At 54.7% G+C, this 12301-nt stretch overlaps 1 protein-coding gene across 1 annotated transcript in view; it reads right to left on the reverse strand.

Annotated features, from left to right (window-relative positions):
* The window catches only part of PYROXD2 (pyridine nucleotide-disulphide oxidoreductase domain 2), a 29920-nt gene extending 20338 nt beyond the window's left edge, over positions 1-9582 (reverse strand). Inside the window, exons 1-4 of the mRNA XM_075534486.1 lie at positions 9456-9582; positions 5085-5104; positions 1616-1709; positions 1464-1537 (exon numbers count right to left, since the gene is read on the reverse strand). Of these exons, the coding sequence (XP_075390601.1) occupies positions 1464-1537; positions 1616-1709; positions 5085-5104; positions 9456-9582 (315 nt within the window). The remainder of the gene's footprint in view (positions 1-1463; positions 1538-1615; positions 1710-5084; positions 5105-9455) is intronic.
* Between the last annotated feature and the right edge of the window lie 2719 nt (positions 9583-12301).

Raw genomic sequence — 12301 nt, forward strand, 5'->3', positions numbered from 1 at the left:
TAACCTCAGTTTGCTCCTCACAAAATGGAGATATTAACCGTGTTTGTCTCGCAGGGTCGGGTGAGGATTAAGCGATGGAGCATGAAAGCTCTTAGCCCGAGGTGCAACGCCAGCCAACAGTCTCTCTTAATTATTGCTTTGGAAGCAGAACATCTCAGAAAGAGCTTAGCTGTCCTGCTGTTGCTAGATGCCCCCCCCCCCAGCCAGCCATGTCCTGTTAAAACTAGGTGCCCCTTCTCTGGATGCGGTTACCTGTGTGCCCCCGCAGAGGGACTGCTTTCTCCCTGGACTTTACCGCCCTGCTCCTACCAGTACAGCCTGGGGCTAGAGGTCAATCCACGGACTCATTTCTCTTGGAGCCTCGTGACACACATACTGAGTCCTTTGTTTAATAAAGAGACCAATCCTGTCACAACTGTGTCTCAGGATTCCTCGTTTTCATGAGTTGGGCTTGTCTAAAGAGGGGCTACAGTGTTCCCCACACCTGCTGCTAGGTTTGCATGAATTCTGCAAACTGTCTTCCGCCGCAGTCCGGTACGAACTGAGGACCCCAGACCTCCCCCTAGGCCTGGCCTGGACCTCACCCAGTCCTGGTGGCTGGGCACCCTTTCTTCCTCCCTCTGTGTGTCTCAGTGGCTGGAGCAGCCTTAGGTCAGAGGACGTCTCTGCAGGAAGCAGGGAGAGCCAGCGGAGGGCTCTGAGCAGTGACCGAGTGTCCTAACAAGCGCTGACTGAAAATATCAGCAGCAGACACAGCAGCAGTGCTGGTGGAGGCGGCGGCAGCAGAGAGGAGTGCCTTCTCTGAGAGTCGGGTGAGGCACAGCAGGTAGATGGGAAGCCGGCTCAGGAAAGTGGTGCTAGAGTCTAAGAGAGGCAGCGAGAGGTGGAAGGGAACTGGAAGGGTATGGGCATGGTGGGACAATGCTGGGGACAAGGTGAAGCTGATTTGGAACTGAGCCAAGGGCAGACAGAGAGCTCTCCGCATCCCCTCAACAGAGGCCAGGAGCCAGAAGAGGAAGTGCCCGGCGGGCTGAGTACAGATATCCAACAGAACAGCATCGGATGGTAGAATGAGGCTGGTGTATTAAAGTGGCTTTGCAAAACCAACTGCCCAAGGGTGTGGGCAGGTAGCAACGAGGGCCTGAGAAGGCTCCCGGGGAGAGGTGCTGAGAGGGCTGAGCTGGGAGCCCTGTGCCCTCTAAGGGAGAGGCCGTTCAGCCCCAGCCAAGTGCTGCTGGGTAGGAAGGTGGGCCTGGCCTTGGCAAAAGACCCGAGTTTCCCAGCTTTTAGGATACTGGGACCTCATTGCATCTCTGAAAACACAGAGGAAACCACGTGGGAGGGCAGACCTTCCTGAGAGACTGTAGGGGCTCGTCCTCACCCGGCCAGATCCAGCGGTCTCTCCCTCCCCCAGCCCTGTCCCCTTGGGGCTGTGTGTTGGGGCGTGGGGTGGGGGCGTCTACCTTCAGCTCCAGGTCTGTGTAAATCTGCGGCCTCAGCAGGCTGAGGAGGTAGGATGCGCGGGAGAACTTAAACCCTGGAATCAAGTCAGAGGGAGCTGATCACCGGGGGCAGCCAGTGGTCACCACCCTCACCACCCTGACCAGGGGCTCACCTGGCACGATCTCTTCGGTGACAGCTGCACCCCCAATGACGTGGCGCCTCTCGAAGACCGCCGTGCGCAGCCCCAGTCTCTGCAGGTAGGCTGCCTGGGGAGGGGCACACAGAGCCTTCCCTTCATCCCACTAGATACAGCTCCAGGGTTCTTACTACAGGGACAGTGTGCTGTCCACCCTCTGGGAACACAAGTCCTTTTCCCAGAAGTCTGCTAACCCTCAACCCACTGCCAATTCCCAGCCATTGCCATCCTACAGGAGAGAGTAGACGGCCCCTGTGGATTTACGAGGCTGTAAATCTTTGAGGGAGTAGAAAGTCTCCTCTTTCTCCCACAGAGAGGCTGGTGGTTTCAAACTGATGACGTTGGGGCTGGCAACCCAGCACACAGCCCACTATGCTACCAGGCTTCCTTTGATGGCTTTGGAGATGTGCCTCAAAAGCTGATGGGTCCTGCCCCTCCACTCCCCAGCTGAAGGTGACCCCCCTCTGCTTAAGCAGGTGGGTGCTTCTCTTACACTGCCTCCTCTTCCCCCTGTCCCCAGATGCCATTGCCACCGGCAGTTCAGTGAAGCCAGATCATGCCGGTCCCAACCCTCACACCTCCTGCTGGGGTGGTCCTGTGCCCAATCCACCTGGTCTCCATTTCCTTGTGTGCAAAACTGGGGCTGATCATAATAGTACCTATGCTACCCACTTCATAGGACCCATGAGGATCAACCAAGCAGGTCCCTAGAGAGACAGATGTGTGAAGGGATGGATGGACAGATGGATGGGTTGAAGAGTAGACGGATGGGTGGCAAAAACTAACCTCAGCTCAATAAATGAAGCTACGATTGTAACCATGTTGTTTGGGGGAACAAATGATGCAGGCACTTTTATCGCATTTTCAACACATTTGTTGAACTATACTTGGGAATCCTCAGATCTTAAATGCGGGTCCTCCTCTACTGCCGTCCACACCAGTGGGACACCAGGGAGGGTGCAGTTCAGATGTCTAAAATTTTGAAATCATTCATTTGGCAACTCGCATGTGCCAGATATCATGTGGGCATCATCTCACTGGACCCCCTCACCCATCCTGCAGGGAGCCGTTGTGAGTCTCCCCGCTGCACAGCTTGGAGAAGCCAAGGCTCAGGGAGAAGGAGGGCTGGGCGTCGAGCCCGGATGGTGAACCTTGAGTCGTTGAACCTGAACTCGGTGAACTCCTAAGGTTTCCCGCTGAGACAGAAACAGAGCCCTGGCATTCAGAAGCTTTCCAGGCACTCAGAGGACAGTCAGGCTGCCCTCTGACCAGACAAGGGCCAGGCACAGCAAGCTTTCCACAAGGGGTTGCTCTGATCATTCTTGGAAGTTTCCACAATCCCACAGAACACCGGCCTCAGGCAAGGTTACTCTGCATCCTGATAACATGAGACATAGCCTCACCCACAAATCTGTCTGTGTACTCACATACAACTGCCCCGGTGCATTAATGGAGCTGTGAACATTTACGAGTGTCGGAAGTCTCATCTTCCTTCCACAGAGGGGCTGGTGGTCTTTGTACCGCTGACCTTGCTGTGAGCAGCCCAGTGCATTAACCACTAAGGTATTAGGGCTCCTTCCCCCTGGGTAAGATCCACTGAGATACCCTTTGTAGCAAGTACAGGCTTGTCTCTGCTTCGGGCAGCCTCCCACCTAGTGTGAATCCAGCCTTCCCAAGACTTCCCATCAAATCACCCAACCCCATCCCAAACCCTAGATGTGGTACTTTCTAGGACCTTCATATTGAGCCACCCTGCCGCCCCCAGAGGTGTGCGTACTGCAATGAGCCCAAAATGCCTAACTACAAGTGTGCTCTGGTAGGAGCCCTGGTGGCATCGTGGTTACGAGTTGGACTGCGAATGGAAATGTTAGCAGTTTGAAACCCCCAGCGGCTCCTGGGGAGGAAGATGGGGCTTTCTACTTATCCCACTAACAGATACAATCTTGGAAACTCACAGGGGCCAGTTCTACTCCGCCCTGGAGGCTCACTGTGAGTCAGCATTGACACAACGGCAGCGGGCGCATGTGAGTGTGCTCCTGGTGGTCTTCGTCCCCTTGCTGGAGACTCCTGATACTAAGAGGTACCCTTGCTGTAAAGCTTAGTGTGCCTGGTTCCTGAAGGCAATTACCCGTAACCTTCGCAAGAACTTGGCGAGGCTGGTGTTATCCGCCTCGGTTTGCGGAGGTTCCGTGAGGCTAAGTGCTGTCCCTTAACCTTTGCAGAGACAGTGGCATTGCTGAGAGACGAACCCGTGTTTATAGTAATACAGAATCGATGTTGTAAATTACTGATCGCTTAAGTTGCCTAACTATCCCTGTCACATCTTCAAGTAAAATGAATAATCGGGTAAAAAAAAAAGTGCCAAGATGTCACCCATGTCCCTCAGGACCCCACATTGCTCCCGCGAGTCCCTCTCCTCTGAGATTCTCGAGCAGGCGCTGCTTCTGGAAGATGACCCAGGCTTGTTGGGTGCTCTCTGATACCCTCCAGCACGTGCTCTGGCCTGCTAGGGGTACGTGTACGCACGCTGAGAAACACAGGCAGAGAGGAGCTCTGGCCCAGCTCAGCTCCAGGCCAGCTGTGTTGGACGGAGAGTCCCTGCCTTCTCTGCTAGGCTGGGAAACACTTTGGACGGTAGAGCGCTGTGCACGCTAGGTCAGTCCATGGCCGGGGGATGGTGGGCCCCATCCAGAAGGGCCGCCTACTCTGCCGAGTCAGAGGGTTCCCCCCAAGCTGGCTCCTGGCACCCAGGCTCCAACGTGTCTCCCAGGCTATGCCAGTTATACCCTCCAATGGACATATGTCCGCATGGGTTCGTACCCCACTCCTGGTACCAAAATGTGTTGGGCAGGGTTCTCTAGAGAGACAAGACTAGATTGCTAGTAAATATATATAAATATATTTATAAAGATAGCTATAGTCCAGCTCTCTCTACAGAAAGGGACTGGCAACTGGCGGCTCTCAAGCCTTAAAGGGCTGCTAGTGTCTCACTGCTTTATAATTTAACTGTTAATTTCTTGTATTATCTATCTGTATATAATTTAATGGTTCATTTCTTGTATTATATATCTATCTTTATAAATATATTTATATATAATTACTAGCAATCTGGTCTTGTCTCTCTAGAGAACCCTGTCCAACACATGCCCTTTCCCACCATCTCATTATCGCGCTTCGGAAACTCCCCTGACTTTCTGGGAGAGGGGGCAATTAATTAATGCAAGAGCATTAAGGAAAGTGGTAGAATGGGACTCCCCCCAAAGCACCCCCTGAATTGGCTGTAGACATGCACTCGATCAGCCAATGGTTAGCATCGGGGGAGAGGACTTGCCACCTGCTGAACTCACCCTGTCCTTCTCCACCCCACCCCATCCCCACCCCAAAGCTGTTGAGAGTCATGTGTCCAGAGCAGTGACAAAGGGCCCAGGGAGGAGGTGGTACTCACAGCTACCAGCCCGTTGTGTCCTGCAATGAGACAGGGGAAGAGAGAGAATGAGACTGGTCAGTGGGCAGGAGCAGTCCTTGAGGAGCATGGCCACCCACCCCTGATCTTTAGGCACTCAGTATCTTTTAGGTAGGTAGATTCAGGGACAAGGGGTTTGTCCCTCCCATGCCTGCAAAGGTCCCCCTAGAGGAGCTTAGAAGGAAATCAGTTTACCATTGGATGCCTATGAGGACCCCCAAACTGAGCATGCTCACACTCAAAGCCCGCCCCCTACCTCCACCCCCAGCCAGGTGGGAGGTACACCTGAGCAGTCTAAACTAGGCCCAGGCTCATGACATCACCCAGGTGGTTTCAACCTAGCCAATGGGGGTCAACCAATACCATCAACCACGCCTCCCCAGCCAAAGGCTTGAACTATGTTGGCTCATGGAAGGCCGTTTTCTCTTACCCTGTCCTGGTCAGAGGCAGGTCAGAGGGTGGGGGTGCTCATGTGCCGCCTGGACGTGCCCCCTCAGGGCCCATGCGCCCTCCCCGGGCCTACTCAGGGCACACAGCCTCTTGGCCCACATGCTCTAAGCTAGGGCTCTTGGGCTTCTGTCCTCCTGGGACCCGCCTCACCCTCTCCAATTCCGCACGCTTGGCTGCTCTCTTCCACGTGGTTGTTCGTGTCCACGTGTGAATGTCCACGCAGCTTGGCACACTTCCCTGAAAGAGCGTGTACCCTTCTGAGACGGTGACACCTGAAACTTGCCGGTTCTTCATAAAAACCCACATGGATTGCAAAACAGGCTTCGGTGTGAAGCGAATTCTTTCATTGTGCGAAGCCAAGAACTGAAGTATTTCCCACTCCAGAAACTTCACATAGCCTCTCGTTCTATTTGAATGGCTGCCCCTTGGTCTTGTCTGGGTTCTTTTAATTAGTGCTGATTATAAATCTCAGGAAACGCAGCAAGTCTTCCAGGCAACTGGGTCTGGTTTAATCATCACAGGAGGAAGGTCGGAGGGTACAACAGCCTTGGCTGACCCCTGTAGCTTCCCTGGCCTCCCCTTCCCCTTGAGAGGGGCTTCAGCTGCAGGCTCAGCTAATCCCGGGTCTGTCCCCAGGATCCCGAGGCAGCAGGCATGTTGGGCCTCTGAGAGGAGCTGCCTGAAGTTAGGGCCTCTGAGGTGAGTGGTGGGCTGCCGTAGCCTCCACCAGGTTCACCTAATCACATGCTGGTTCCCAGGAGTCCCATTGGCCCTGGAGAATCTGCATGGCAAGGGCCAGGCCCAGGAAACGGCACTTTAACAAGCTTCTCAGGGTCACCTTCAGAGTTGTTCCTGGTGGGGTGTGACTAAGGCTCAGAGATCACCCCATCTTGGAAGACTCTGCTCTGTTTCTTACTCAGCTCCGATATGCTTCTCAAACAGGCTTTATGTTACATTTAACAGTTAAAGACACAGACCAAGGAAGAGCTTGCACCCCGAGCCTTATTCATACTGGGGGGCAATGCACCAGGGCGCCCCAGCCAGGAGGGGGCGCTAAGGGCAGAGAAGGGCAGGGTCAGTTCCATCTACTGAGGCTCCCCCAGCTCAAGAGAATGGATTGTTAAATTTCCAGGAAGCATGTGAGTAGGTTGTTAAACCCAGCCATTACTAGACATTAGATTTATAAACTTACCAGTAAGTAATCCATATTGAAACAAAGGTTATAAACAAAGGTGATCATCGAAACACAGAAGAAAACCAGTTGTAGGTGTGTTGCGTTGCTTGCACCTCACGGAAGCCCGTGCACTGCAAACTGAAGCTGTGCTCCATGCTGTCTGCAAGGCTGTGAGCGTTCAGCCTCATCTTACTTCTGAGGCGCCCTGGTCAGATTTGAACATCCAGCCTTTCGGCTAATTGGCCAGCACTTCTCAGTAAAGCCTGGCCAGGGACTCTTACTCCCTTCCTTATTGGTACATTTGGTTAGTCCCGGGTCATCGGCGTCTGTGTCTGCGTATGAGGGACACAGCACACACTGATGGATTTTCCAGTCAGAATCGACTCCACGTCCAGTGACTTCATGTTGGGAGTTTAACAAAGGCCATGGTGGGAAATTTGACATCATGGAATTCCATAGAAGCTACAGCTCAGGGCTTGGCTTCTTGCTTTGTTGACTGTCAGACTTGAGAATGTGATGGAGATTAGGCTAATTGTGCAGATTAGACTTAAAAAATGTGCTGTGTCAGTACTGTTCCATTGTGACAAGCACACACACACACACACACATTGAGGCAATACGCTTGAAGTATTTGAAAAATATGAATCTGGTTTGAGCAAAGATGATGCCACTGAAGGAAATGTGAAGTTCTGACATGCCTCAAACCAACCCAAACCCACTGCCATCGAGTTGACCTGATTCATCTAGCCTCTCCTACCTCACTGCCATCGAGTTGACCCGATTCATCTAAGCTCTCCTACCTCACTGCCATCGCGTTGACCCCGATTCATCTAACCTCTCCTACCTCACTGCCATCGCGTTGACCCCGATTCATCTAACCTCTCCTACCTCACTGCCATCACGTTGACCCCGATTCATCTAACCTCTCCTACCTCACTGCCATCGCGTTGACCCCGATTCATCTAACCTCTCCTACCTCACTGCCATCGAGTTGACCCCGATTTAAGTGACCCTAGAGTCCCCAAGACTGTAAATATTTAGGGGAGCAGCCAGCCTCACCTTTCTCCAGCAAATAGGCTGGTGAGTTTGAGGCACCGACCTTGAAGTTAGCAGCCCAATGCCCAAGTCCCCAGAGCCTCCCTGCTATCTTGCTTTTGTCCTAGTCTTTAAAGACAAAGCTATCAAATGACATTCCATTTGGACCAACCTTGATTCATCCATTGCAGCCCTGGTGGGCTGAGTACCGGGCTTGGAAAGCATTTGGCGAGAACCAGTTGGCTCCCGGGAACTTCACCAGAGCACTGCCTGTTCCATGTGCAGATGGCCATAGATGCACGTATGTCCATGTGCCGTCCCTGGGTGGTGATAGTGGTATTCTTGAGGCGACTCATCGATGAGGCTGTTGGTTGCAACCCACTCAGTGGCCTCAGGGCAGAAAGGCCGGTGACCTGCTTCCCTAAGGTTCATGGCGGGGAGAGTGCGGTGCAGCAGCTCTACTCTGCAGCCCAGGGGGTGGCCATGAGTCAGAGATGACTTGACAGGAATGGTTTGGTCTCAGGGGGGGGGTTGTACATACATGAAGGGGCCCTGAGGTCTAGCCAACAGGCCAGTGGCTCAAGCCCACCAGCTGGTCTGCAGAAAAAAAGAGAGCTGCCCCTGCCAAGGTTCAAAACTCAAACTCACAGCTTTTGAGTTGATTCTGACTCGTAAGCCACCCTCTGGGACCGGCAAGAACTGCCCTTGTGGGTTTTGAGGCTGTAACTCTCTACGGGAGCACACAGCTCCAGCTTTCACCTGGGGTGCAGTAGGTGGCTTTGAACTGCTGACCTCGTGGTTAGTGGTTGAATGCATAACCACTGTGCCACCAGGGCTCCTTCTGTCAAGGTGCTCCTTGGATACCCAACGGGCAGTTCTACTCTTGTCCAAAGGAGGGAGCCCTTATGAGTTGGAATTGACTGGATGGGCGGCCATGGGTTTGGGTGGGGAGGAAGCTTGGGGTGAGTCAAGGGTGGCAGGGTCAGGGCAAGGCCTTGAACGGGAAAGAAAACGGAGGCTGCCCCATCCTGGGGGAATGGACAAGGTTCTGGTTTCTCCCCACTCCACGAGTGGACAGACGATTCCCGATTCCTCAGGGGATCTTAGCAATGGAGTGGTGGCCACCATGATGCAGGTCCTTCAAGGCCGCCTGCTTCTCGCTGCTCCAGGGCTCTTTCTTTCCCACCCTTCCATCCCGCAGAGTCCATTCCCACTCATGGAAAGCCCGGGTGTATGGTGTAGACCTGTTTCCTAGCTGTGGGCTTCTGGAAGCAGATGACTGGGTCTTTTCTTCCTAGTGGCTTCTGGGTAGGTTCCACCTGCCAACCTTTCAGTTGGTGGTCAAGCATTCAGCTCTGCGCCTACCTGGGACTCTTACGCTTCTCAAAATCATCATGGGAATTAGCCCCTTCTGCAGGAGAGGCACAGAAACCATTGAGCTTGTCTGGTCCTCCCGGGTCATTCTGGATGCGGGAAGCCCGGGGAGGGAAAGGGTTGGCCTGAGCTGGGAATGACTGGCTTCCACACGCAACTTCTTCCACCATAGTCCCTCCCTCTTCCACCCCCTTCCACTCAAATTCCTGGCCAGCTGTGTCCAGAGGTGGGGTTGGCAGCAGGGCTTCATGAAGACATCCCTCCAGGCCTCTGTGCAGGGCAGCCACCCTCCCCACAGCTATGGCCCGGCCCCGTGTTACCTGCTCCTATCACCACCGCATCATACTCAGGCTTCGGGCCTCCCTGGACCCTGGAGTGAGTTCGTCTCCAAGCTGGGCTGGGGGCAGCACGCAGGGCCTGGCTCAGACCTGCCCAGCCGGCAGCCATTTCTGCTCAGTTCAGAGCAGTGAAACTGGGGATTTGCTTGCAATTAGCATTTTGTGTCCCTTCAGAACAGGGGAGGGGCTCGAGACAGCAGGAAGATGGGAGGCGCTACAGCCCAGCGTCCCACCCTTGGCTCTGGGCCCTGGCTCAGACAGAGAGCTTGCGCTGGGTCCCCCTGAGCAGCTCAGGGGGAAGAGGCGCCCAGGGGAGGCTATCCATTAACCAGGCAGAGGGACATCGTCCAGGACTCTGGAGAATGATTATGGGCTGGCTAGCTCAGAGCCCTAGGCCCCAGGCACTGGGCTGAGTATGCTCTGGGCAGCCTCTGGTTTGAGCAAACACCTCACCCCCCATACCACACCAGGTGCCCTAAGTCCATTCCAACTTGGGTCACCCCTTGTGGGTCAGAATCAAGCCGTGCACCGTGGGGGGTTTGGTGGCTGAGTGTTTGCACAGGATGTCTTCTCAAGCACTTGAGTGGATGAAAACCACCAGCCAATCTCCCAGGGCCTTCTGTGTCAGCCCCAGAGCTCTCTACTGGGCAGGAGAGAGCAGCAGGGAGCAAAAACGGGGGTGTCAGACTAGGGGTGGGGTTGTTTCATGCCAAAGAACTGGCCTCCCCTGGCCCCAAAAGTCTGGATGCGAACTGTAAGAACCAGAAGGGGTGGGGTCCTGGCAGACTCTGCTCCAACTCTGCCTGGGTGTGAGCTGACTACAGGAGACACAAGCAATCTGTTTAGTGGTCAAAAGCTGCCAGAACATGTGTGGCCTGGGCCTCACCAACAACATGGAGGGCTCACAGGCACAAGGGGCCACCAAGGCGGGGGGGGGGGGGGTAATGGAGGGGGCGGGTGTTGGGGGCTGAGGTTAGGGCCTTGCCTCCTTTTGAAGTCTGGCCATCTCTCACCTTCCTAAGGTCCCCAGAACTTCAAGCCCTGAAACAACGGTTCTCAACCTGTGGGTCGAGACCCCTTTGGGGGTGGAACAACCGTTTTGCAGGGGTTGCCCAATTCATAACAGTAGCAGCACGACAGTTATGAAGTAGCAGCAAAAATAATTTTATGGTTGGGGGGGTCACCACAACAGGAGGAACTGTATGAAAGGGTCTCGGCATTCGGAAGGTTGAGAACCACTGCTCTAAAAGGTCGTGTCTGTAAACAGTTTTGATTTCTTCCGATCCTTTTGGCCTGTTTTCCATCAGGAGCGCCCCGTCCCCCTGCCCCGTTCTCTGTCTCCTCATTAGCACAATGTCCACCCTGACCTTGTTGAAGGGAAGCCCCCCATCCCCAGGAGTGAGGATGTTGGGGTGCACTGCCACCCGTGGGTGCCGCAGACACCTGTGTTGGCAGAGGCCTCAGGCCGGGCGAGGACGTGGGCAAGTGGACCTGAGGCAGCTGCTTCCCTATGATCCTCTCTGACTCAGAAACCCACAGGGGGGCACCTCTCTGTCACCCACCCCCCAATCTCCCCGCTGCTGGATGTTTACCCCGTGCCTTTTACAATATTGAACAATTAGAAAAATCCAGGGTGTGGGTGAAGCGCATCACGTCACATCATGTTGCTGTTAAAAAATGAAGGTGGTGATTAGGCAACAAAGGGAAGTGCCCCTAACCCATGTGGTGAGCTTATCCCCCAAATAAGCCCTAGACCTACACAAAATACCTGCCACTGAGTTGATGGCCTCAGCACGACCTCGTAGGGCAGGGTGGAGCAGCTATTAGGGCTTCGGTGACTGTAAATCTGTACGGGAGCAGACGAGCCTCGTCTTTCTCCCTTGGGCAGCTGGTGGGTTTGAACTGCCGTGGTTCAAGGAAGGAGCCCAATGCTTAGCCATCAGGCCTCTGGTAGGCGGTTGCCTTTTTCTGATGTTTAACAGTCATCCCCCCGCATCCCTTCATTTTCCTGCTGTGGGAAATGTATGCAGCCCCACACATGGCAGCTCAGTTTCTACACGTATGGTCCAGGGAGGTAGATGACATTCAAGCTGCCCAGCCATTCTCACCGTCCCGTCCTGCACCGCTGTCCGCTCACTGACGTCAGCCCGCGGCTGCCCCGGGTTCCCATGCATCAGGGGAAACTCAGAGCAACGATTCTGAAATGAGCTCTCCACTCCAGCCAGCCATTCTTGACTAACTAGGCCACACGACTGTGGTCGGGTGGACAGGGGACTCTGGGGGTGTCTTTGGTGTAAGGCTTCGAGAGGAATAGATGGTGAGAACATTGCTTCATGTGGGCTTCTGGGGTCCCCCCACCCCCACACTGGTTTTCTCTTGAGTCTCCATGCCTGACGCCAACATGTGGAGGGAGGGTACAAACTGCGCCATCCCCCGGGCGGCTCCTCACTGCTGTCTGAGGACTTCTGGTTCTCGCCCCCGCAGGCCTCCCAGCCCCTCCGGCCTGCCCAAGCCCCCTCCCCACTGTACTTTCCCATGGTCTCGGGTCCGCACACCCTTTCTGGAGGCAGGGATTGCCGGTAGGCATAGGATGCTGTGCCCCTTGGGGTGGCTTTCAACTCGGGGCACCTAAGAATCACGTGGGAAGCTTTGACCCATCCCAAAGTCTGGGGTTTCCTGCAGAGCAGGCAGCTGGTGTGCACCAGGATACGGAGTCTGGCAGCCCTGGGGCAGAGGCGCCAGGATGGGGTCGGGGCTGGTCAATCCCAGCAGCAGGGCCCTGCCGGGTCCTGTGCCGGCCTTGCGATGCTGGCTGGTGGAGCGCACTG

Source organism: Tenrec ecaudatus, chromosome 16, assembly GCF_050624435.1.
Source record: "Tenrec ecaudatus isolate mTenEca1 chromosome 16, mTenEca1.hap1, whole genome shotgun sequence".
NCBI classification, from domain to species: Eukaryota; Metazoa; Chordata; class Mammalia; order Afrosoricida; family Tenrecidae; genus Tenrec; species Tenrec ecaudatus.